Genomic DNA, 26,998 nt, shown 5'->3' on the forward strand with positions numbered 1-26,998 from the left:
CAGACGTTTATAATGTAGAGCCAAAAAAATAAAAAAATTCCCACAAAAAATTTCTTTTACCCTCAATTTTTTTTATTTTCACAAGTGTAACAGGAGAAAATGGACCCAAGCGCCAATACCCCATGTGTGGGGGAAAACTACTTTTGAGACACAGTGCAAAGCTTAAAAGGGAAGAAGCGCCATATTGGAGTTCAGATTTTGCTGGAATGGTTTGAGAGTGTCATGTCACATAGGCAGAGCCCCTGAGGTGTCAGAACAGCAGAAATCCCCATAAGTGATGTAATTTTACAAGCTACATCTCTTAATGAATTGATCTAGGGGTGCAGTGATCATATTGACACCATATGTGCCTCACAGAAATTTATACCATTGGGCGGTGAAGAAAGAATAATTACATTTCTTCCACTAAAATGTTGTTTTAGCCCCAAATTTTTAATTTTTATAAGGGCTAATAGGGAAAAATGGACCTCTCAGTTGTGCAATTTCTCCTGGGTGAAACAATACCCTACATGTCATCAGAAACTACTTTTGAGGTACAGTGCAAAGCTTAGAAGGGAAGGAGTGCCATTCTATAGTGCAGATTTTTCTGTTATGGTTTGCGGGTGCCATGACCCACTGGGAGAGCCCCTGAAGTGCCAGAACAGCAGAACCCCCCCATAAGTGACCCCATTTTACAAACTACACCTCTCAATGAATTAATCTAGGAGTTCAGTGATCATATTGACACCACAGTTGGGTCACAGAATTTTATACCTTTCGGCAGTGAAGAAAAAATAATTACATTTTTACCACAAAAATTTAGTTCTAGCCCAGATTTTACATTTTCACAAGGGGAAATGAGTAAGGTACCAAAATTTGTCCTACAATTTCTGCTGAACGTGGAAATACCCCATATGTGGCTGTACAGTCCTGCTTAGCCACACGGTGAGACTCCGGAGGGACGGAGCGCTATTTGCCTCCTGGAGCGCAGATTTTCCTAGAACAGTTTGTGGACTCCATATACAGAGTCCCTAAGTGCTAGAAGAGCAGAAACCACACTCAAGTGACCCGATTTTGGAAATTATACCCCTGCAAAACATGTGGATGCTACATGTGGTTTAGGCACACTTGGGCACAGAAGGGAGTGGGGCATTTGGATTTGGGAGCGCAGAATTTGCTGGATTTCTTTTGGGTGGCAAGGAGTCATTTTCCAGAGCCTTTGTACTACCAGTAATGTGGAAGCCCCTATATTTCTGTTGACAGATGATGGACCTGAGTGGAGACTTGCTTTTTTTTTGTGGATTGAGTTGAAGCTATTATTGGGAACATTTTACATAACATTTTTGATCACATTTATCCGGCGCTTAATGCTGAGCACTTACTTTGAGTTTTCCATCTAAATCTCTGAGTAACGTGATTCAGATGAAACTCCTGAGAGATCCAATCACTATAATGAGGTAGCATAGTTACTCTGGACTCCATCTGGCCTCTGTTCAGCGGTGTCTTTCTTTTCAGAGGTGCACAAAACTAGTCGATGGCGCTTTTATGCATCCCTAAAAAGACGGACACTGCCAGATCATAGGCCAGATGGCATCCACGGTGCCTCCATCTGCCTCATTACAGGGAATTTTCCACAGGGGGTTTCGTCTGAATCACGTATTTCAGAGATTTACATGGAAACCCCGGTGTAAGCACTCAGCACAGAGCGCAGGATAAATGTGAGCCGAGCCTTACAGAAATGTTTGTGAGACAGAATGAACAAATCAACAGCAGGTGAAAAATTGGTTCCATTTATTTTTTATGCCATTCCTCATGCGGTATAAGTGATGGGCCGACTTTATTCTTTGGGTTGGTGGGATTACAGCGATACCTGATTTATATCGGGTTTTTATGATTGACAGCTGTTACACGCTAAAAGCTGCTTTTTTTTGCATAAACTAGTTTTTGCATCGCCAATTTTTGAGAGCTATAATTTTTTCATATTTCTGCCAACAGAGTAATGTGAGGTCTTGTTTTTTGTGGAATGAGTTGACGTTTTTATTGGTACCATTTTCGGCCACATAACATGTTTTGTTTGCTTTCTATTCCGATTTTTGGGGAGGCAGAAGGAACAAAATCCAGCAATTCAGGAATTGTTTTTTGGAGGGTTTCTTTTATGCCATTTCGCATGTGGTAAAATAGATAAGGCGGCTTTATTCTTCGGGACAGTAAAACTACAGTGATACCACATTTATATAGTTTTTTTATGTTTTGATGCTTTTACACACTAAAAACTTTTTTAGAAAAAATAATTATTTTTGCATCACTTTAATCTGAGAGTAATAACTTTTTTATTTTTTGGTTAATGGAGCAGTATGGCGGCTTGATTTTTGCGGGACAAGATGACGTTTTCACCAGTCGCAGCATTTAGGGGGTTCACAGCCAGGGACGGCGCTGACACCGCTACTGGTTTCTAGTGCAGGAATCCAGCCACTGGCAGCACTGAGCTCTTGCTCTGATCGGGCAGGAGGTGCTGATATTTCAGAGGTGCAGCTTGACTGACCGATCATGGCGATCTGGATGCGGGGACCGACGGCATAGTTCCGTGCACCTATTCCCGTGCCGTTCAGCTGTAACTGACAGCTGTCGGCACTTAACTGTCACTGTATGTTACTGTGCAGGGGGGGAGTATACAGACATTACAGCAGGAGATCACAGCTGAAAAGAATTCTTTTTGTGAGGTAAAACATTTCCCTGCCTTTTTTTAAACAATATTTTACCTCAAAGAAAAAATCAGCTGTGATCCCGTGCTGTAATGTCTGTATACTCTTTTGCTTCTGACGTGCCTCCAGGGCTGTGGGGTACTCGGCAGACGGGACTCTGGATGCTGGTGGAGGATATCATGGTGGCTGACCCGGTCCGTGGCCCAGGGTGGTCACCCAAAAGAGGAATTATTTATAGGGGATTTGTAAAGTGTTCGTGACGCCACCTGTGGAATGCGGCTAAAGGGAGCCGCCGCTGCGGAGCAGTCCTCTGAGGCAGATGGTAAGGCAGCTTGTGATGGAACGGCTCCCCACAGGTGGAGCGGGCCTCAGGGCAGTGTAGGGTAATGGATGGTGGTACAGGGGAGAGACGACCAGGGCGGTTCAGGAAGAAATGACGGACACTCACACGGGGATTCGCTTCGGTACCTTTACTGGTGTAGATGCAGGTATGGTCCAGGGTACTCGGTAGGCAGGGTGCACTTATGGACTCTCCCCAGTGAGCGGGTATAGGGCCTCCTGATCCGTTGCTTCCACTTGCTAAGCTTCTGACCTGCCTGGAGCTAGGCCAGCTTAATTACTGTCTCTCTCTCTTGCACCTGCTGACCTGGTGGTAGGGCTTTCTCTTGGAGATCACTCTCCCTGGACGCTGGGGCCTCCGTGACTCCTAGCCCTGGTACGATAGTCAGCGCTGGTCGACCTGGGACTTGTAGTCCTCCAGGTATCCGGTGGTCCCTACTGGGTATAAAGGGGCCCCGTAGGCGCGGACCGGGTGTCCGGTGTATATTTCGGGGTGAGCCTGGTACGCTCCTCTGCCCCCTCAACTCCTCTCTCCTTTCCTCCTTGCCGTCGGCCACACTCAGGGCCCTCACTACGGCAGCAGCAGACGAGCTGCGTCTTCGCTGGTCTAAGTGCCAGCACACTCTCTCACAACTAACCACTCACTGAGCTGCCTGGCACCACCCTCCCTATATATATCCCTATCAGGGCTCCCTCTGGTGGTCTGAGGTGGAAGGGTGGAGGTGTGTGAATGTGTGAGGGCCTCTTGTGGAGAAGTCCATCCATGCACCCTGCTGGGTTCTGTGGCACCTGTGCGCTGCAGGGCGCCACACTTCCCCCCCTGCCCAGGGGCTGTGGTATGATCAGACTCTGTTCTTGTACGGTCAGACACAGCCATTACACAGTACACAGCAGGGGCACATTTATAAGATTATTTCAGCACCGGAACATTTTATTTAAAATACATCCAGTTGTGGAACTCATTATTATTCCAATATCTCTTGATTAAAATGTACTTTTGTTTGTGGCACAACCCCTTTAACTATTTAAAGGGAACCTGAGAGCTGATACGTGTTGCCTTATCTACAGGCAGCATGTATCAGACACTAGTTCCATGATTTCAGCCATAAATTTGTGACTCTTAAATGCTGCGGTGTTCCGGAGAAAAACATGCTTATAAAGTCGTTGGTTTCTCCCCCTGCTCTCCTTAAGTGACAGGTTTCTTAGCTTTTTAAGGTTGAAGTAGACTCAAGTACATTGAGTTCAACCTATACCATAACATGTTGAACCAGAGGAAGGCAAACACCTCATGGGGCAGATGCTAATTGCTCCATATTAGGGGAAAAATTCCTTCCCAACTCCACATACGGCAATCAGACTAGTTCCCTGGTTCATCGTCCCATTACAAAATCTAGTGCCCATAACTTGTAACATTATATTTAGCAAGAAAGACGTCCAGACCCTCCTTGAATTTTAGTGGTGAATCAACCATTACAGCATCATGTGGCAGAGAGCTCCATAATTTCACAGCTCTTACAGTAAAGAATCTGCATCTGTGATATAAACCTTCTTTCCTCTAGATGTAGATGATGCCCCTTGTCACCGTCACAGGCCTAGGTGTAAAAAGATCATAGGAAAGATCTCTGTACTGCCCCCTCATATACTTACACTTCATTTTCCCAAACTGAATAACCCCAAGTTTAATAATCTGACTTGGTATTGTAGCCGCCCCATTCCCTTAACAACCCTGCATACCTGTATAAGGAGAGATCTGTCACTCCATGGCAGTGGACGGGGAGAAGCCACCAGGGACCCACCTGTCTGACTAGTCTCCTGTAAGGCTCGGTCCCAGGCAGCTCTTAAAGTGTGTTCTTCTCTGAAACGCTGCAGCGTTTCAGAGTCACATACAGTGTACTGTATATGGTTGAAATCATACTACCGCCAGTGCTGGATACATGCTGCTTGTGGATTGGGCATCATGTACTAGCTGTCAGATGCCTTTAATATATATCTCTATTTTTTAATAAAGATAATTGCAATAATCGTAAAAATAATGAAAATGATAATTATAATAACAAATATTACACATCACTACTGTAATTTGTTACAAAATAATAATACAAGGAATACAAAATAATTTCAGTTATTACTGTGTATGAGCATAGAAAAAGTAATTACAATTGTAATACTCATTATCATAATTATGTTTTTACTTTACTTTTTATTAATTTATTTAAAAAAGAATCTGTCACTAGGTTTATGGTGTCCCAGCAAAAGTAGGGTCTGAAATCCTGATTCTAAATCTGGGCTTCTTGCTATAGTTTTGACAAAACACTGTGTGACAAAGTCACTGGCAGAGTGCTGGAGGGGAGATATGTCTCACTGAGACTGTTGGCTTCAGTGATGTGAAACCTGGACGTTTTCTCCAGCATGTTATGTACCAAGAGGGTTAATCAGCCATATTTAATGGGCCAGGTTTTATGTGAAGAGCTGTAGAGCGAGTGGGAGGCTGTCCACTATATCTCCAACCCGGGGTGTGGTCTGGGATATAAATAGCCAGCCTGTTGAGTCATGTGGTGGTCAGTATCTGGAGAGGCTAGCTCCAGACAGGAGACGTTTGGTTTGAGATAAACCCGAACAGTGTGTTTGCTGAACCCTGAGAGGGTGGATCCCCGCTACCACAAGGACTGTGCATGGTGTTACCACTGAGGTTTGTTTGTTCTCCTGTTTTTGCCCAAAGGGCCGTGTTTATTTTTACTTCACCACGGTTTATGTGCGATACTCACCATGTAGTATATTCTATTTTTTGTAATTTATATAAAGTACAATACGTAGGATGTACCACTAGAAGATTAAAACAGCGAATTTCCGAACACTTAAACAATATATCTAAAAAAAATGGATCGTACTCTGATGCTGTCAAACATTTTGTTACTATGCATAATGGTGATTCAACGTACTTTAAATTCTTCGGTATAGAAAGAGTGCCATATCCCCCCAGAGGAGGTAGTTGTCAAAAACGCCTAATGCTGCAAGAAGGATTTTGGATATTAAATTTAGATAGCAAACATCCCAAAGGTATGAATTATAGGAGCAATCTTTTTTATTAATATTCATTTGTCATTCTATGTACATTACTGTATGCCCCATGCTTCGTATTAAATTTGGATAGCAAAATATTTCATATGCATGAATTAGAGGATAGATCTCTTATACATATATATATATATATATATTGATTGGTTATTTTTTGTATTTCATTGCATGTTCTGTGTTCTTGCACACCTGCTAATTACACATGTTATTTTCAGCCTCTCTGTGATTGGCTGTGTTTAGCTTAAAATAGGACCATTGTCATTTCATTACTATGCTATGACTAAAGGTGTCTAAAATGCCGGAAACGCGTCAGTTTTTTCTTAGTATGTCGGGTTTTCGGGTATAAAAAAATAAAATAGTGTTTTTAGTTTACCTGTGGAAGTGCAGCTGTTATGCACACGCCCGGGCTAAGCGGCGTGTGCGTGTGATTGGTAGTGATTCCACTGGACCGTGCCGGAGAGTGAATGCCTGGAGGGGCGTGACTAAGTATTCACCCGATCCGACCCGGGTCGCACGACGGCATACGACGCCAGTGCACCAAGGAGGAACCGAGCAGAGGGACCAGGTGCTACTCCAGGACAGACCCCGGACACGGCTGTTGACCCACACAGGGGAATACAGGAACAGGCTGGTAGGCTGGCACACAGACTGGTGGGTATAGGCAGGCACGACTGGTATGCAGGCAGGCGGGTATGCAGGCAGGGGGGTAAAGGCAAGCACAGCTAGAGTGCAGACAGGGAGGCACTAGCAGGTAGGAACACAGGCGGGATAGGACCCAGTACACACCGGGACTCAGGAACAATACAGGCAGAGGGTTACAGGCAAGCACAGCTAGAGTGCAGACAAGGCTGAGCAGGGAGGACAGGGCTCTGTTCACACGGAACAGACAGGAAGGGAAAGACAGAGCCAGATACTCACACAGTACTTGCAGAGACAACAAGCAGGAGTTAGGTACGAGTTCAGACTCTGCAGAAAAAGGAAGGGAACGGACATAGAGGCAAAACAGGTAAAGGACAGGAGAGAGTTCAGACTGGAACTGAGTGTACGGAGGAGACCGACACTGCAGAGGGATACAGGAGCGGGTCTGGGAATACGGCCCCCAGAGAGGCGGAACGAACAGGCAAGGAGCGTGTTCAGACAGGACAGACCAGACACAGGAGCGGGTCTAGGAAATCGGCCACTAGAAGGCGAAACGAACAGGCAAGGAGCGTGTTCAGACAGGACAGGCCAGACACAGGAGCGGGTCTAGGTAATCGGCCCCTAGAAGGCAGGAGGAACAGGCTAGGAGCGTGTTCAGACAGGACAGACAAGAGAACACAGAAAGGACTCAGTTCAGACACGGGAGCTGATACCGCAAGGCAGGAGACATACAGGACTCAGTTCAGACACGGGAACTGATACAAAAAGCAGGAGACAAGAGACGGGACCTGGCACCTTCAGAGTGCAAGCACACACTGAAGGAAACACTATGCTCAGGCAGGGATAGAAGGGAGCTGCCGAGCTATATACCAAGTGACAGACAGCAATAGGCTGAGGACGCACAAGGGGTGTGACCCACAGCAGGTACAAAAGGCAGGAAGTGATCGGGCGCCGCCCTTAAGCAGCAGAAACAGACACAAACAGACAGCATGGAGGGAAGCCAGAGAGACATTCTGGACAGGAGATCAAGTGCGCCCTCTTGCACAGTGGGAGATGGACCACCATGCAAGGACGCCGCCAGGTATGTTACAGTACCTCCCCCCTTACGCCCCCTCTTCTTCAGGCCTGCCAGAATCTTCCGCAGGGAATTCGAGGACCAGTCGTTCACTGGGTTGGAGGGGGACAGAGACTTAAGGGTAATCTCTGCTTCGAGGTACATCTTGTCAAGCTCACAGGAAGAAATAGACGGGTTATCAGGTACATAATGAGGAAAAGTCACTGTCTCTTTGTTATCTGGTGGTATCCCGGAGGATTCAGGAAACAACTGGAGGTCCTCCGCCGGGTCAGAAGAGTGCAGAGGCTCAGAGAAAACAACTGCTTCAGAGTACACTAGGTCGGACTCACTGGAGGAAGCAGGCGAGGTATCGGGTACCGAGTATAGGAAAGTCTCTGTCCATTCACCACCAGGTGGCACCCCGAAGGGTTCTGAACACAACTGGAGGTCCTCCGCCTGGTCGGAGGGGTGTAGAGACTCGGGAGTAACTTCTGCTTCGGAGTACACTAGGTTGGACTCACTGGACGAAGCGAGCGAGGTATCAGGTACAGAGTATAGGAGAGTCTCTGTCCTTTCGTTACCAGGTAGCACCCCGAAGGGTTCAGGAGACAACTGGAGATCCTCCGCCTGGTCGGAGGGGTGTAGAGACTCGGAGGTAACTACCACTTTGGGGTACCCATTGTCAGGCTCACAGGACGAAGCGGACAAAGTATTGAGTACCGGGTGTAGAGAAGTCTCTCTCCATTTGTCATCGAGTGGTATCCCGGAGGATTCAGGAGGCAACAGGGGATCCTCCGCCAGGTAGTAGAGGTGCACAGACTCAGAGGTAACCACAGCTTTGGAGCATCCTTGGACATGCACACCGGTTAAAGAGAGAGAAGCATCTGATGCCGGGTGCAGGAAGTTCTCCTGTGTGGAGTCTGGTTGGGCAGAAGTCTCTTCGGGCAGGAGAACTGGTGCACTACCCACGCACATTACCCATTGGGGTTTCTCCGGGATACAGGGAGATGAAGCTTCAGTAGGGACTTCAAGGTTGGGGTCAGGAGGTCTCAGGGAGGACAGACCCTGGCGTGACGGCTTGCCTCTACGTCTAGCACGTCTGGACTGCCTCTTGAGGTTGAGAGAAGTATTCCGGAAAGCGTAGTCACCCTGTGAGGATTCTGGGTGGGCAGTAGTCTCATTGGGCTGGAGGACTATTGCGCTACCCACACACATTACCCATCGGGGCTGCTCCGGGATATTGGGAGGTGAAGCTTCAGCAGGAGCCTCCGGGTTAGGATCATCGAAGACCATTAGAAAGGCCACCAGGAAGGCCATTAGGTCCCAGAGGATCGGATCCTGTGTTTCATATAGGGGGTTGATCCATTCCAAGGCATCACCCGCCAGGTAAGACATCATAAAGGCCACTTTAGCCCAATCGGAAGGAAAATAGAGAGGGTAGGCCTTAAAGTGTAGCATGCATTGCTCCACAAATGCACGACACTGTCTTGGATCCCCATAGTAACGTGGCGGATCCGCAGGAACGAGAGCTGATAGATCCATCTGGACGGTGCGTAATTCGCCTGGAACTCAGCTAAAGGGGGAAAAAAATTTATTTATTTATTTTAATGCATGTATTCGCTGGAAAAACTTCTCAAAGAGCGAAGGCCGTGGGGCTCAACGGGAACCATGGCCTGAGCATGCTGTTATGCACACGCCCGGGCTAAGCGGCGTGTGCGTGTGATTGGTAGTGATTCCACTGGACCGTGCCGGAGAGTGAATGCCTGGAGGGGCGTGACTAAGTATTCACCCGATCCGACCCGGGTCGCACGACGGCATACGACGCCAGTGCACCAAGGAGGAACCGAGCAGAGGGACCAGGTGCTACTCCAGGACAGACCCCGGACACGGCTGTTGACCCACACAGGGGAATACAGGAACAGGCTGGTAGGCTGGCACACAGACTGGTGGGTATAGGCAGGCACGACTGGTATGCAGGCAGGCGGGTATGCAGGCAGGGGGGTAAAGGCAAGCACAGCTAGAGTGCAGACAGGGAGGCACTAGCAGGTAGGAACACAGGCAGGATAGGACCCAGTACACACCGGGACTCAGGAACAATACAGGCAGAGGGTTACAGGCAAGCACAGCTAGAGTGCAGACAAGGCTGAGCAGGGAGGACAGGGCTCTGTTCACACGGAACAGACAGGAAGGGAAAGACAGAGCCAGATACTCACACAGTACTTGCAGAGACAACAAGCAGGAGTTAGGTACGAGTTCAGACTCTGCAGAAAAAGGAAGGGAACGGACATAGAGGCAAAACAGGTAAAGGACAGGAGAGAGTTCAGACTGGAACTGAGTGTACGGAGGAGACCGACACTGCAGAGGGATACAGGAGCGGGTCTGGGAATACGGCCCCCAGAGAGGCGGAACGAACAGGCAAGGAGCGTGTTCAGACAGGACAGACCAGACACAGGAGCGGGTCTAGGAAATCGGCCACTAGAAGGCGAAACGAACAGGCAAGGAGCGTGTTCAGACAGGACAGGCCAGACACAGGAGCGGGTCTAGGTAATCGGCCCCTAGAAGGCAGGAGGAACAGGCTAGGAGCGTGTTCAGACAGGACAGACAAGAGAACACAGAAAGGACTCAGTTCAGACACGGGAGCTGATACCGCAAGGCAGGAGACATACAGGACTCAGTTCAGACACGGGAACTGATACAAAAAGCAGGAGACAAGAGACGGGACCTGGCACCTTCAGAGTGCAAGCACACACTGAAGGAAACACTATGCTCAGGCAGGGATAGAAGGGAGCTGCCGAGCTATATACCAAGTGACAGACAGCAATAGGCTGAGGACGCACAAGGGGTGTGACCCACAGCAGGTACAAAAGGCAGGAAGTGATCGGGCGCCGCCCTTAAGCAGCAGAAACAGACACAAACAGACAGCATGGAGGGAAGCCAGAGAGACATTCTGGACAGGAGATCAAGTGCGCCCTCTTGCACAGTGGGAGATGGACCACCATGCAAGGACGCCGCCAGGTATGTTACAGCATCTTTTTTCATTTTTCTATTGTTATGTCTAATGTAGCCCTGCTAGTCTTCTCAATGATGAGTGTCTGCTATGTAGTCCTCTGTATTCATGAGCTCCTAGTTAACACTTTCTTCCACCATTGATTGATAGCTTTCAGCCTATGCACAGTGTAGGCAGAAAGTTGTCAATCAGTCATGCTGATGGCAGAGCTCATCATGAAGAAGACTAGCAGAGCTGCAGCAGATAAATTTATGATTTTATCAAAACGAAAGCAAAAGTCTAGTAAGTGATACAATTCTGGAATCAGGGTTTCTGTTCCTATTTTATGATGTTCGTAGACTGGGAAAAATAAACCTGGTGAAAGATTAAATTTAATGTATAATAAAAGCAATATAAATTATAAAAATAACAATAATACAAATACTAATAGAAGTAACAAATAATAATAGTAACATCATTATTTCATTATATTATTTTTTGTTTAGCCTGATAAACCATTTCAAAGCTTCTCGCTGTATAACGTATTTATCTAGCATTTGTTGAACTCCTTATTAAATATCTCTTACCTGGGCAGTAGCAGCGCAGGACACCAGGTTGGATAAGAGATGCAGGCACTGAGATCTGGTCAAACAAACAGCTATAATTATTGCTGGCTTCCTGCCATGGCCCCGTAATTAAGACTTTCACTCCTCCCTGAAAAGACAAATTCACAGATATGCCGTAAGATGGATAATAATTAGTATGCACTTGAAGTAAAAACAATATTTGATGGAATCACTAAAAACAGTTTTATCATTACAATTTAATATAAAAATTCTTAAAAAGGAGTTTTGTGACTTTAGCTTCATAATTTATAGTGTAAATCACTTTAAACAGAATCTGTATGAATGTAGCCATAGAGGGTTCAGAGATACACGTCTTGGTGCCAAAGGTCCCTGTATCATGTGAGGAATATTAAATTGACAGATAATAAAAAATGCTGTTACAGATTATTGCAGAAGTCTGTCATGCACTACTGGTCCTCCATGTGTAGTGTGGGGTCTGTCACTCTCTACCTGTCCTCCATGTGTAGAGCAGGGTCTGTCACTCTCTACCTGTCCTCCATGTGTAGAGCAGGGTCTGTCACTCTCTACCTGTTCTCCATGTGTAGTGTGGGGTCTGTCACTCTCTACCTGTCCTCCATGTGTAGTGTGGGGTCTGTCACTCTCTACCTGCCCTCCATGTGTAGTGTGTGGTCTGTCACTCTCTACCTGTCCTCCATGTGTAGTGCTGGATCTGTCACTCTCTATCTGCCCTCCATGTGTAGTGCGGAGTCTATCATGCACTAATGGTCCTCCATGTGTAGTGCAGGGTCTGTCACTCTCTACCTGCCCTCCATGTGTATTGCAGGGTCCATCACTCTCTACCTGTCCTCCATGTGTATTGCAGGGTCTGTCGCTCTCTACCTGTCCTCAATGTGTAGTGTGGGGTCTGTCACTCTCTACCTGTCCTCTATGTGTAGTGTGGGGTCTGTCACTCTCTACCTGCCCTCCATGTGTAATGCAGGGTCTGTCACTCTCTACCTGTCCTCCATGTGTAGTGTGGGGTCTGTCACTCTCTACCTGTCCTCCATGTGTAGTGCTGGATCTGTCACTCTCTACCTGTCCTCCATGTGTAGTGTGGGGTCTGTCACTCTCTACCTGTCCTCCATGTGTAGTGTGGGGTCTGTCACTCTCTACCTGCCCTCCATGTGTAATGCAGGGTCTGTCACTCTCTACCTGTCCTCCATGTGTAGTGTGGGGTCTGTCACTCTCTACCTGTCCTCCATGTGTAGTGTGGTTTCTGTCACTCTCTACCTGTCCTCCATGTGTAGTGTGGGGTCTGTCACTCTCTACCTGTCCTCCATGTGTAGTGTGGGGTCTGTCACTCCCTACCTGTCCTCCATGTGTAGTGTGGGGTCTGTCACTCTCTACCTGCCCTCCATGTGTATTGCAGGGTCTGTCACTCTCTACCTGTCCTCCATGTGTATTGCAGGGTCTGTCACTCTCTACCTGTCCTCTATGTGTAGGGCGGGGTCTGTCGCTCTCTACCTGTCCTCCATGTGTAGTGTGGTTTCTGTCACTCTCTACTTGTCCTCCATGTGTATTGCAGGATCTGTCACTCTCTACCTGTCCTCCATGTGTAGTGCGGGGTCTGTCTCTCTCTACCTGTCCTCCATGTGTAGTGTGGTTTCTGTCACTTTCTACCTGTTCTCCATGTGTAGTGCAGGATCTGTCACTCTCTACCTGTCCTCCATATGTAGTGCAGGGTCTGTCACTCTCTACCTGTCCTCCATGTGTAGTGCTGGATCTGTCACTCTCTATCTGCCCTCCATGTATAGTGCGGAGTCTATCATGCGCTAATGGTCCTCCATGTGTAGTGCAGGGTCTGTCACTCTCTACCTGCCCTCCATGTGTATTGCAGGGTCCATCACTCTCTACCTGTCCTCCATGTGTATTGCAGGGTCTGTCGCTCTCTACCTGTCCTCAATGTGTAGTGTGGGGTCTGTCACTCTCTACCTGTCCTCCATGTGTAGTGTGGGGTCTGTCACTCTCTACCTGTCCTCCATGTGTAATGCAGGGTCTGTCACTCTCTACCTGTCCTCCATGTGTAGTGTGGGGTCTGTCACTCTCTACTTGTCCTCCATGTGTAGTGCTGGATCTGTCACTCTCTACCTGTCCTCCATGTGTAGTGTGGGGTCTGTCACTCTCTACCTGTCCTCCATGTGTAGTGTGGGGTCTGTCACTCTCTACCTGCCCTCCATGTGTAATGCAGGGTCTGTCACTCTCTACCTGTCCTCCATGTGTAGTGTGGGGTCTGTCACTCTCTACCTGTCCTCCATGTGTAGTGTGGTTTCTGTCACTCTCTACCTGTCCTCCATGTGTAGTGTGGGGTCTGTCACTCTCTACCTGTCCTCCATGTGTAGTGTGGGGTCTGTCACTCCCTACCTGTCCTCCATGTGTAGTGTGTGGTCTGTCACTCTCTACCTGCCCTCCATGTGTATTGCAGGGTCTGTCACTCTCTACATGTCCTCCATGTGTAGTGTGGTTTCTGTCACTTTCTACCTGTTCTCCATGTGTAGTGCAGGATCTGTCACTCTCTACCTGTCCTCCATATGTAGTGCAGGGTCTGTCACTCTCTACCTGTCCTCCATGTGTAGTGCTGGATCTGTCACTCTCTATCTGCCCTCCATGTATAGTGCGGAGTCTATCATGCGCTAATGGTCCTCCATGTGTAGTGCAGGGTCTGTCACTCTCTACCTGCCCTCCATGTGTATTGCAGGGTCCATCACTCTCTACCTGTCCTCCATGTGTATTGCAGGGTCTGTCGCTCTCTACCTGTCCTCAATGTGTAGTGTGGGGTCTGTCACTCTCTACCTGTCCTCCATGTGTAGTGTGGGGTCTGTCACTCTCTACCTGTCCTCCATGTGTAATGCAGGGTCTGTCACTCTCTACCTGTCCTCCATGTGTAGTGTGGGGTCTGTCACTCTCTACCTGTCCTCCATGTGTAGTGCTGGATCTGTCACTCTCTACCTGTCCTCCATGTGTAGTGTGGGGTCTGTCACTCTCTACCTGTCCTCCATGTGTAGTGTGGGGTCTGTCACTCTCTACCTGCCCTCCATGTGTAATGCAGGGTCTGTCACTCTCTACCTGTCCTCCATGTGTAGTGTGGGGTCTGTCACTCTCTACCTGTCCTCCATGTGTAGTGTGGTTTCTGTCACTCTCTACCTGTCCTCCATGTGTAGTGTGGGGTCTGTCACTCTCTACCTGTCCTCCATGTGTAGTGTGGGGTCTGTCACTCTCTACCTGCCCTCCATGTGTAATGCAGGGTCTGTCACTCTCTACCTGTCCTCCATGTGTAGTGTGGGGTCTGTCACTCTCTACCTGTCCTCCATGTGTAGTGTGGGGTCTGTCACTCCCTACCTGTCCTCCATGTGTAGTGTGGGGTCTGTCACTCTCTACCTGCCCTCCATGTGTATTGCAGGGTCTGTCACTCTCTACCTGTCCTCCATGTGTATTGCAGGGTCTGTCACTCTCTACCTGTCCTCTATGTGTAGCGCGGGGTCTGTCGCTCTCTACCTGTCCTCCATGTGTAGTGTGGTTTCTGTCACTCTCTACTTGTCCTCCATGTGTATTGCAGGATCTGTCACTCTCTACCTGTCCTCCATGTGTAGTGCGGGGTCTGTCTCTCTCTACCTGTCCTCCATGTGTAGTGTGGTTTCTGTCACGCTCTACCTGTCCTCCATGTGTATTGCAGGATCTGTCACTCTCTACCTGTCCTCCATATGTAGTGCGGGGTCTGTCACTCTCTACATGTCCTCCATGTGTAGTGTGGTTTCTGTCACTTTCTACCTGTTCTCCATGTGTAGTGCAGGATCTGTCACTCTCTACCTGTCCTCCATATGTAGTGCAGGGTCTGTCACTCTCTACCTGTCCTCCATGTGTAGTGCTGGATCTGTCACTCTCTATCTGCCCTCCATGTATAGTGCGGAGTCTATCATGCGCTAATGGTCCTCCATGTGTAGTGCAGGGTCTGTCACTCTCTACCTGCCCTCCATGTGTATTGCAGGGTCCATCACTCTCTACCTGTCCTCCATGTGTATTGCAGGGTCTGTCGCTCTCTACCTGTCCTCAATGTGTAGTGTGGGGTCTGTCACTCTCTACCTGTCCTCCATGTGTAGTGTGGGGTCTGTCACTCTCTACCTGTCCTCCATGTGTAATGCAGGGTCTGTCACTCTCTACCTGTCCTCCATGTGTAGTGTGGGGTCTGTCACTCTCTACCTGTCCTCCATGTGTAGTGCTGGATCTGTCACTCTCTACCTGTCCTCCATGTGTAGTGTGGGGTCTGTCACTCTCTACCTGTCCTCCATGTGTAGTGTGGGGTCTGTCACTCTCTACCTGCCCTCCATGTGTAATGCAGGGTCTGTCACTCTCTACCTGTCCTCCATGTGTAGTGTGGGGTCTGTCACTCTCTACCTGTCCTCCATGTGTAGTGTGGTTTCTGTCACTCTCTACCTGTCCTCCATGTGTAGTGTGGGGTCTGTCACTCTCTACCTGTCCTCCATGTGTAGTGTGGGGTCTGTCACTCCCTACCTGTCCTCCACGTGTAGTGTGGGGTCTGTCACTCTCTACCTGCCCTCCATGTGTATTGCAGGGTCTGTCACTCTCTACATGTCCTCCATGTGTAGTGTGGTTTCTGTCACTTTCTACCTGTTCTCCATGTGTAGTGCAGGATCTGTCACTCTCTACCTGTCCTCCATATGTAGTGCAGGGTCTGTCACTCTCTACCTGTCCTCCATGTGTAGTGCTGGATCTGTCACTCTCTATCTGCCCTCCATGTATAGTGCGGAGTCTATAATGCGCTAATGGTCCTCCATGTGTAGTGCAGGGTCTGTCACTCTCTACCTGCCCTCCATGTGTATTGCAGGGTCCATCACTCTCTACCTGTCCACCATGTGTATTGCAGGGTCTGTCGCTCTCTACCTGTCCTCAATGTGTAGTGTGGGGTCTGTCACTCTCTACCTGTCCTCCATGTGTAGTGTGGGGTCTGTCACTCTCTACCTGTCCTCCATGTGTAATGCAGGGTCTGTCACTCTCTACCTGTCCTCCATGTGTAGTGTGGGGTCTGTCACTCTCTACCTGTCCTCCATGTGTAGTGCTGGATCTGTCACTCTCTACCTGTCCTCCATGTGTAGTGTGGGGTCTGTCACTCTCTACCTGTCCTCCATGTGTAGTGTGGGGTCTGTCACTCTCTACCTGCCCTCCATGTGTAATGCAGGGTCTGTCACTCTCTACCTGTCCTCCATGTGTAGTGTGGGGTCTGTCACTCTCTACCTGTCCTCCATGTGTAGTGTGGTTTCTGTCACTCTCTACCTGTCCTCCATGTGTAGTGTGGGGTCTGTCACTCTCTACCTGTCCTCCATGTGTAGTGTGGGGTCTGTCACTCTCTACCTGCCCTCCATGTGTAATGCAGGGTCTGTCACTCTCTACCTGTCCTCCATGTGTAGTGTGGGGTCTGTCACTCTCTACCTGTCCTCCATGTGTAGTGTGGGGTCTGTCACTCCCTACCTGTCCTCCATGTGTAGTGTGGGGTCTGTCACTCTCTACCTGCCCTCCATGTGTATTGCAGGGTCTGTCACTCTCTACCTGTCCTCCATGTGTATTGCAGGGTCTGTCACTCTCTACCTGTCCTCTATGTGTAGCGCGGTGTCTGTCGCTCTCTACCTGTCCTCCATGTGTAGTGTGGTTTCTGTCACTCTCTACTTGTCCTCCATGTGTATTGCAGGATCTGTCACTCTCTACCTGTCCTCCATGTGTAGTGCGGGGTCTGTCTCTCTCTACCTGTCCTCCATGTGTAGTGTGGTTTCTGTCACGCTCTACCTGTCCTCCATGTGTATTGCAGGATCTGTCACTCTCTACCTGTCCTCCATGTGTAGTGCGGGGTCTGTCACTCTCTACATGTCCTCCATGTGTAGTGTGGTTTCTGTCACTTTCTACCTGTTCTCCATGTGTAGTGCAGGATCTGTCACTCTCTACCTGTCCTCCATATGTAGTGCAGGGTCTGTCACTCTCTACCTGTCCTCCATGTGTAGTGCTGGATCTGTCACTCTCTATCTGCCCTCCATGTATAGTGCGGAGTCTATCATGCGCTAATGGTCCTCCATGTGTAGTGCAGGGTCTGTCACTCTCTACCTGCCCTCCATGTGTATTGCAGGGTCTGTCACTCTCTACCTGTCCTCCATGTGTATTGCAGGGTCTGTCGCTCTCTACCTGTCCTCCATGTGTAGTGTGGGGTCTGTCACTCTCTACCTGTCCTCCATGTGTAGTGTGGGGTCTGTCACTCTCTACCTGCCCTCCATGTGTAATGCAGGGTCTGTCACTCTCTACCTGTCCTCCATGTGTAGTGTGGGGTCTGTTACTCTCTACCTGTCCTCCATGTGTAGTGTGGTTTCTGTCACTCTCTACCTGTCCTCCATGTGTAGTGTGTGGTCTGTCGCTCTCTACCTGTCCTCCATGTGTATTGTGGGGTCTGTCACTCTCTACCTGCCCTCCATGTGTAATGCAGGGTCTGTCACTCTCTACCTGTCCTCCATGTGTAGTGTGGGGTCTGTCACTCTCTACCTGTCCTCCTTGTGTAGTGTGGTTTCTGTCACTCTCTACCTGTCCTCCATGTGTAGTGTGGGGTCTGTCACTCTCTACCTGTCCTCCATGTGTAGTGTGGGGTCTGTCACTCTCTACCTGTCCTCCATGTGTAGTGTGGGGTCTGTCACTCTCTACCTGCCCTTCATGTGTATTGCAGGGTCTGTCACTCTCTACCTGTCCTCCATGTGTATTGCAGGGTCTGTCACTCTCTACCTGTCCTCTGTGTAGCGCGGGGTCTGTCGCTCTCTACCTGTCCTCCATGTGTAGTGTGGTTTCTGTCACTCTCTACTTGTCCTCCATGTGTAGTGCAGGGTCTGTCACTCTCTACCTGTCCTCCATGTGTAGTGTGGTTTCTGTCACGCTCTACCTGTCCTCCATGTGTATTGCAGGATCTGTCACTCTCTACCTGTCCTCCATGTGTAGTGCGGGGTCTGTCACTCTCTACATGTCCTCCATGTGTAGTGTGGTTTCTGTCACTCTCTACCTGTTCTCCATGTGTAGTGCAGGATCTGTCACTCTTTACCTGTCCTCCATATGTAGTGCAGGGTCTGTCACTCTCTACCTGTCCTCCATGTGTAGTGCAGGGTCTGTCACTCTCTACCTGTCCTCCATGTGTAGTGCAGGATCTGTCGCTCTCTACCTGTCCTCCATGTGTAGTGTGGGGTCTGTCGCTCTCTACCTGTTCTCCATGTCTAGCACAGGCTGTCACTCTCTACCTGTCCTCCATGTGTAGTGTGGGGTCTGTCGCTCTCTACCTGTCCTCCATGTGTAGTGCAGGGTCTGTCACTCTCTACCTCTCCTCCATGTGTAGAGCAGGGTCTGTCACTCTCTACCTGTCCTCCATGTGTAGTGTGGGGTCTGTCGCTCTCTACCTGTTCTCCATGTCTAGCACAGGCTGTCACTCTCTACCTGTCCTCCATGTGTAGTGTGGGGTCTGTCACTCTCTACCTGTCCGTCATGTGTATTGCAGGGTCTGTCACTCTCTACCTGTCCTCCATGTGTAGTGTGGGGTCTGTCACTCTCTACCTGCCCTCCATGTGTAATGCAGGGTCTGTCACTCTCTACCTGTCCTCCATGTGTAGTGTGGGGTCTGTTACTCTCTACCTGTCCTCCATGTGTAGTGTGGTTTCTGTCACTCTCTACCTGTCCTCCATGTGTAGTGTGTGGTCTGTCGCTCTCTACCTGTCCTCCATGTGTATTGTGGGGTCTGTCACTCTCTTCCTGCCCTCCATGTGTAATGCAGGGTCTGTCACTCTCTACCTGTCCTCCATGTGTAGTGTGGGGTCTGTCACTCTCTACCTGTCCTCCTTGTGTAGTGTGGTTTCTGTCACTCTCTACCTGTCCTCCATGTGTAGTGTGGGGTCTGTCACTCTCTACCTGTCCTCCATGTGTAGTGTGGGGTCTGTCACTCTCTACCTGTCCTCCATGTGTAGTGTGGGGTCTGTCACTCTCTACCTGCCCTTCATGTGTATTGCAGGGTCTGTCACTCTCTACCTGTCCTCCATGTGTATTGCAGGGTCTGTCACTCTCTACCTGTCCTCTGTGTAGCGCGGGGTCTGTCGCTCTCTACCTGTCCTCCATGTGTAGTGTGGTTTCTGTCACTCTCTACTTGTCCTCCATGTGTAGTGCAGGGTCTGTCACTCTCTACCTGTCCTCCATGTGTAGTGTGGTTTCTGTCACGCTCTACCTGTCCTCCATGTGTATTGCAGGATCTGTCACTCTCTACCTGTCCTCCATGTGTAGTGCGGGGTCTGTCACTCTCTACATGTCCTCCATGTGTAGTGTGGTTTCTGTCACTCTCTACCTGTTCTCCATGTGTAGTGCAGGATCTGTCACTCTTTACCTGTCCTCCATATGTAGTGCAGGGTCTGTCACTCTCTACCTGTCCTCCATGTGTAGTGCAGGGTCTGTCACTCTCTACCTGTCCTCCATGTGTAGTGCAGGATCTGTCGCTCTCTACCTGTCCTCCATGTGTAGTGTGGGGTCTGTCGCTCTCTACCTGTTCTCCATGTCTAGCACAGGCTGTCACTCTCTACCTGTCCTCCATGTGTAGTGTGGGGTCTGTCGCTCTCTACCTGTCCTCCATGTGTAGTGCAGGGTCTGTCACTCTCTACCTCTCCTCCATGTGTAGAGCAGGGTCTGTCACTCTCTACCTGTCCTCCATGTGTAGTGTGGGGTCTGTCGCTCTCTACCTGTTCTCCATGTCTAGCACAGGCTGTCACTCTCTACCTGTCCTCCATGTGTAGTGTGGGGTCTGTCACTCTCTACCTGTCCGTCATGTGTATTGCAGGGTCTGTCACTCTCTACCTGTCCTCCATGTGTAGTGTGGGGTCTGTCACTCTCTACCTGTCCTCCATATGTAGTGCAGGGTCTGTCACTCTCTACCTGCCCACTATGTGTAGTGTGGGATATGTCACTCTCTACCTGTCCTCCATGTGTACTGTGGGATCTGTCACTCTCTACCTGTCCTCCATGTGTAGTGCGGGGTCTGTCACTCTCTACCTGCCCACTATGTGTAGTGTGGGATATGTCACTCTCTACCTGTCCTCCATGTGTAGTGTGGGATCTGTCACTCTCTACATGTCCTCCATGTGTAGTGTGGGGTCTGTTACTCTCTACCTGACCTCCATATGTAGTGTGGGGTCTGTTACTCTCTACCTGTGCTCCTTGTGTAGTGTGGGATCTCTCGCTCTCTACCTCCCCTCCATGTGTAGTGTGGGTTCTGTCACTCTCTACCTGTCCTCCATGTACAGTCCTGGATTTGTCACTCTCTACCTGCCCTCCATGTGTAGTGTGGGATCTGTCAGTCTCTACCTGCCCTCGATGTGTAGTGTGGGATCTGTCAGTCTCTACCTGTCCTCCATATGTAGTGCAGGGTCTGTCACTTTTTACCTGTCCTCCATGTGTAGTGTGGGGTCTGTCACTCTCTACCTGTCCTCCATGTGTAGTGTGGAGTCTGTCACTCTCTACCTGTCCTCTATCTGTAGTGTGGGGTCTGTCGCTCTCTACCTTTCCTCCATGTGTAGTGCATGGTCTTTCACTCTCTACCTACCTAGCATGCAGGCTACTCCCACCCTATAAAATCTTGATCAATATGTCACCTACAATCTCTAATCTGATGGTGTCTGTTCTTATCAGATGTTCCCTAATGGGTGAGATATTAAGGATATGGAGCAGCCATAACAATTTCGGGCTGAGATCAGGTTTTGGTCATCTTAATAAGTAGCGAGTCGGCGTCCCTGAGTGTTTAAAGGCTGTTAAAGTAACTTTGTGTCAGTTCACCTGCTCCGTTAAGGGTATATGTGCACGTTCAGGATTTGATTGCAGAAATTTCTGCAAGGTTTCGGCATCTCTTGGCAGAAAAAAAGCTGCAGCAAAAACACGCATTTTGCTGCGATTTTGGTGCGTTTTTATGCATGCATGTACAGAATGTTTTTTGATGCATGTACAGCAATGAATGCTTTTTGGAGCTAAATAAAGATATTTGAAAAAAGAAATGTGGAACATCGATTTAACCCTTGGATTACTGTCGGCCCTGGGGTGAGTATATTGGTTAATTTAAATGATTAAAGAATGTGTCTTTTGGATTTCAAATAAAGTGTTTTACTCTCAGTGTGTGTGTGTGTGTGTGTGTGTGTGTGTTTATTTAACTCTTTACTGAAAGGTTTAGTAATAAGGGTGTCTGATTGACACCTCTTCATCACTAAACAAAGGGCTTGGTGTCAACAACACCTAATCCCATAAACCCTAATCCCATCAGCTCTAATTCCCATTCATGTCATTTCTGGGGCACCTGAGAGCTGCTATTTTTAGCCTAGGATGGGCCATTAGGCCAACATGGTCCCTGCCTATTAATAACAGCTCACAGCTGTTTGGTTAGCCACTACATCCCCACGGTCAGCAACTAGCAGCGCTTTGGATCCAGCATATTTTCGCTGCGTCCAAAACGCTGTGTTCTAATGCCGCACTTGTTTTGTCAGTACATACAGATCCACCGCATGTAATGACATTTCAATCAGTCAAAATCTGCAGAGGAGACTAGCGTCTTTGCTACAGAAGTTGACATGCTGCGGGTGAGTTTGGGTATGTGCCCATGATCAGGAAATGCTGCGGGTTTGAAGCTGCATATTTATGCAGCATTAAAACTGCAGAGGCCAAATGTTACAGCATAGTGCATGGGATTTCTAGAAATCTCATCTGCACTATGCGTGCATCTGAGGCTGCGGATCACCCGCGGACACTGACTTGCGGCGGGTCTTTCAGTACCACAGCATGTGAAATTCACTTGCGGAGTCGCTAGTCTCCGCAACAGAAATGTGACCACTAGAATGTATTGAATGTAGTAAATCCGCATGGTTCAGTGAACGCATGTGGATTTACCTGCGTTCAATAGAATGCAGCATTTTGGACGTAGCAAAAATATGCTGCGTCCAAAGCGCTGCTATGTCCAGATCGTGGGCACATAGAGTAAAATTTAAAAAAAAATGGCGTGGGCTCCCGCATCATTTTCATAACAAGCAGAGAGAAAGCCAACCACTGGGGGCTGATATTACTAGCCAGGGAAGGGGCCACTAGCCAAAAATATTCCCTGGCTATTAATAACAGCCCACAGTTGTTTGCTTAGCCTTTACTGGCTAGATTACAGGGGGACCCCAGAAAAAAATTGACAGAGGGTCCTCCTATAAAATCTAACCAGCAAAGGCTAGGCAGACAGCTGTGAGCTGAGATTAATAGCCAGGGAATGGGGTCATGGATTCTGCCCCCCCATCCGAGGCTAATAATATCAGCTCTCAGCGGCCCCAGAACTGGCAAATCCATTAGATGCACCAAATCTGGCGCTTAGCCTCCGCTCTTCCCACTTGCCCATGCGCGGTGGCAAGTAGGGTAATAGGGTTTGGGTTCATGTCAGCCTTGTATTGGCAGCTGACATGAAACCCTGGTTAGAAATGGAGGGCATCAATAAGACGCCCCCATTACTAACCCCATAGTAAAGGTTTTTAAAAAAAGACACGGCCAGAATAAAGTCTTTGATTTTAAATAAAATTCCACACAGTTTTAATCATTTATTCTGCTGAAGCCATTATCACCTGTAAAAAAACAGCCAAAAAACCAACCATATCTCTCACCTGTCCGCCGTGATGACATAATCCAGTGTCCCACGATGATCTGGGTCACTTCTACAGCAGTCACACCAGCAATCACTGGTGTGACTGTTGTAGAGGACAGCACTCTATACACTGACAGGAGTGTAATCACTCCTGTCAGTGTATAGTGCTGAGCTGCAGCGACTGAGTTAAATCAGCTGATGATCAACAGAGCTTCGGTAACCTCACTTACTGCATCAGTGTTGCGTGAGAAAATTCTCACGCAGCATCGGTGCAGTAAATGAGGTCACCGGAGCTCTCAGCTGATCATCACCTGATTGAACTACAGTGACCTCACTCCCACAGCACAGCACTATACACTGCCGGGAGCGTTCGCGCTTCTGTCAGTGTATAGAGTGCTGCCGGGTGATCCGATCGCTGTGGGACACTCGTGATGACGGCGGTAGGTGAGTATGAAGTGTTTTTTTATTTATTTTAATATCCATTTATTTTACCTTTTTTTTTTACACTGTACACAGATGCCAGCTAAGGAGACTACTTCTCCCCTCAGCCGCGCCTGCTCCCGCTATTGTCAGCGGGAACAGCTGTAGGATGATGGGAGGAGTAGTCTCCCGTGAGAAATTCTTCGTGCGTTTTTGACGTGTTTTTGACTCATTGACCTGAATACTTGAAGTCAAATACGCAGCAAAAATCCGCAAATATTTTAATACTTGCGCTTTTTCTCTGGATTCGACTGACTCAATTGAAGTTAATGGGTGAAAAAGCAGCAAAAACGCACAAAGAATTGACATGCTGCAGATTTAAACGCAATGACAATCCTGACAGGAAAATTCCTGATCATGTGCACAGTGCTTCAGGATTGTCATTGCATTAGCTGGCACACAGATTACCTAGCATTTTTGGCCCTTTTCTGTGCTGAAAAAACGCAGCGAAGACACACCAAAAATGCACCGTGTACACATAGCCTAAGATTATAAGGTTTTATGCTGCTTGTAGAATGACTCCACTACGCCGCGCTCCACGTGTTACTGGCAGCCAAGACTAATAAACCTTCCCAGCACAAGAGTCATCATAATGGGCTTAACAAGGGGAACCGCCATCAGTGAGGCGCAGTGTCACACTCCGGCACACTGACAGTGATGACTTTCTCTGACATCCGGGCTGTTAACCCTATAATTCTCATTATTGTTCAGCCGTTCGATTACAAATGTCACAAAGCCCTTACAAAAACTTCAGCATTTTAGTAAATTTATTTTAATGTAAGGAGCAGCTGCAGTCACGCTCCTATGCACTACAGTACTATTGTGGCCTGGGAATATACTATAATGGGCAATGTTAATGAAAAGTTTAGTTATTTATTTTCTCCTCAATTTTTAAGATCTTTGCTTGTTCTCAGTGAATGGAAGCAATCATTTTTGCATCTAGAGATTGAACACCTGTAGAGACCTAATAATTTGACTTTTTCTGGATTGTGTGAAATTATGGGAATGTTACCTTCACTGGACAGCCACGTATTCATTACCCAAACATCATTCTAAGTCGTGAATCATAAGGATTTAATAGGGCAGTAATCAACGTGTGCTTTGTGCCTTATTACGGTAATGGATCTCTCTACTAACTGAAATTTTTTATATCAAAAGTTTACAAAAAAAATAAAATGAGTCAATGCTGACATCTAGTGGTGTTATGTGACATTGCAGTATTTAACAATTTACAGTGCTTTTCTTCTATAAAACATTTTTTTTCCCCCTATAAAAACAAATGGTATAATTAACTACTTACGTCCTCATCAACATGTTGTTGTAAGTCATATGTATTGTTACAACTTTGTTTGGAAAAAGTTGGTTGACAAGCATTAAGATTGATTGTTAGAGGTGGTCTTTTTTTAAACTCAGCTATCCACAGCCTCCTAAGTATACGGCAACACATGCTTCTAACCCTGTTTTGATGTATAATAAGGGACATATGCCAATCAGACAAGATAAGTGTGAACCCCTTTTACTAGCTGTTAATACAGTCTCAATAGTTGTCGTCCAACATAAAGAAGCAGCTGAATGAAGCTTGTGGGTAGGATGTGTATATTTATTCAGCCATGTTTAATCTGTCTCATTGTATCTAAAATAAAAAAATGAATCAACTTTGCAAATAGTCCTGTTCAAAAAGATCCCGTCGTCTTATGTATACAGCTTCCATGCAGATCTGTGTTACAAACTATAATACTGTATACACTGTGTAGTCTGATCCTGCAGTCATGTGTTATTCTCTTTTCTCTGGCTTGTCTCCCTACTGACACATCACTCATGGAACAGAGGAAGAAAGTAAATCCCGGGCGCTGACAAGAGCATTGCAGATCATGAAGAAAAAAAGGTTTATTCATACAACGCGTTTCGGAGCTCATTCAACTCCTTCTTCAGATATAATACACATAAAGTTCCTCCTCACCCTATAAAGGGGTTGGGGGTGACGTATTTAACACATGTTTTCAATTATAAAGAATAAAGTTCATAAGTTATTTTGACATCTGGTTTTAGGAAATAAAATGCTACAAGTACAGGCAGCCTTCCCTTTACGTAATTGGGAGGAGTGCAGGGACCTTGAAGCTGGTCGGATCCAGCGATGTGGGCAGCTAGAGGGCAGCGCTTACAAGCTGTTTTGGAAAGAGGTTGTAAGAGTTGCACTCCTTGCTTAAAGGGTTTGTCCGGCCTTAGGTTACAAGTCTCAAGTCACTCTATGTGACTGCAGACATGTGAATTCTCACAACGGACGCATTGCGTGCTGTGAGAATTCTCTGCGCTGGTGCAGAGAGCGGCGGGCGCATGAACGCAAGTATGTGATTTGCATATATGCGGTCACGAGCCAACTAGACATGTCTGGCCTCCCTCAATGAATATGTATTTAGCAAGGTAGGACACAGTCTAGTTGGAATGTGGCCGGAAGTATGCAAATCAAATACTTGCGACCATCCGCTCCCGCCACCGACACTGCAGGATCGTCACAGCGTGCAGTGAGGATTCACAAGTTTGCAGTTGTATAGAGTGACTGCAGACTTGTAGCCTAAGGCCGGGCAACCCCTTTAAGAGACTGGCCACCTGTGGTAGACTGCAGAGATGGCCTTAACTCATGGAATGAGCAGCAAGCAATAAAATTAAAAATTCCTCTGTTCTTGAGAAGCAGTTTTGCATTTTTTACCTATTGAATAACCTGAGAATAACCTTTTAACACTGGTAGTATGAATCCAAATGCAGTGAACTCCCCCTAATGGTGACTGCAGCCTGATGGACCTATATCGTTTTATTCTATAAGGAGAATTTACCATTTTCTGGTGGAAAACAGTTTGTGCAAGCTGTATTTGTGCAAAGCTTTTAAACCATTTTCTGTGTTACAATAGTGACACCATGTGGTGAGAATGTAGAAATGTATGTTGAAGAATTTTTGTGATTAACATCTCATGCTCATCAGCGTATAAATCGGACGAGTGCAATCCGTTAAAAAATTGGATTGCACTCTGACTAATGTTATTTACTGATTCAGTGTTCATCTGCGATTTTTTTCTTAGCTCGGATCGGACTGAGAAAAAAATTGCAGCATGCTGTGAGTGGCAGCGTATTTAGATCAAGAGTCACCAATGCAAGTCAATGGGTACAAAAAAAAAGTCACACTGCACACGGACCATGCATGTGCCATTTGATTTTTAATCACCCATCTCATAGGAAACCTGACATTTCACCAGCTGAGTACAATAAATACACAGCGTGAACTGTGTATATAATAGATAGAATGGATATATAGATATAATAGATAGATAGAAAGATGTCAGTGAGATCTACACTGCTTAAAAAAATAAAGGGAACACTCAAATAACACATCCTAGATCTGAATGAATAAAATATTCTCATTGAATATTTTGTTCTGTACAAAGTTGAATGTGCTGACACTAC

At 47.6% G+C, this 26,998-nt stretch overlaps 1 protein-coding gene across 5 annotated transcripts in view; it reads right to left on the reverse strand.

Annotated features, from left to right (window-relative positions):
* CAMTA1 (calmodulin binding transcription activator 1) overlaps window positions 1–26,998 on the reverse strand; it is a 2,249,809-nt gene that overhangs the window by 263,495 nt on the left and 1,959,316 nt on the right. For all 5 annotated transcript variants that reach the window (XM_073656516.1, XM_073656517.1, XM_073656515.1 and 2 more), the window contains one exon: window positions 11,362–11,488. In XM_073656516.1, coding sequence (XP_073512617.1) covers window positions 11,362–11,488 — 127 coding nt within the window. The remainder of the gene's footprint in view (window positions 1–11,361; window positions 11,489–26,998) is intronic.

Source organism: Phyllobates terribilis, unplaced genomic scaffold (genome assembly GCF_046119375.1).
Source record: "Phyllobates terribilis strain yellow unplaced genomic scaffold, ASM4611937v1 Scaffold_12__6_contigs__length_324123572, whole genome shotgun sequence".
Lineage (NCBI taxonomy): Eukaryota > Metazoa > Chordata > Amphibia > Anura > Dendrobatidae > Phyllobates > Phyllobates terribilis.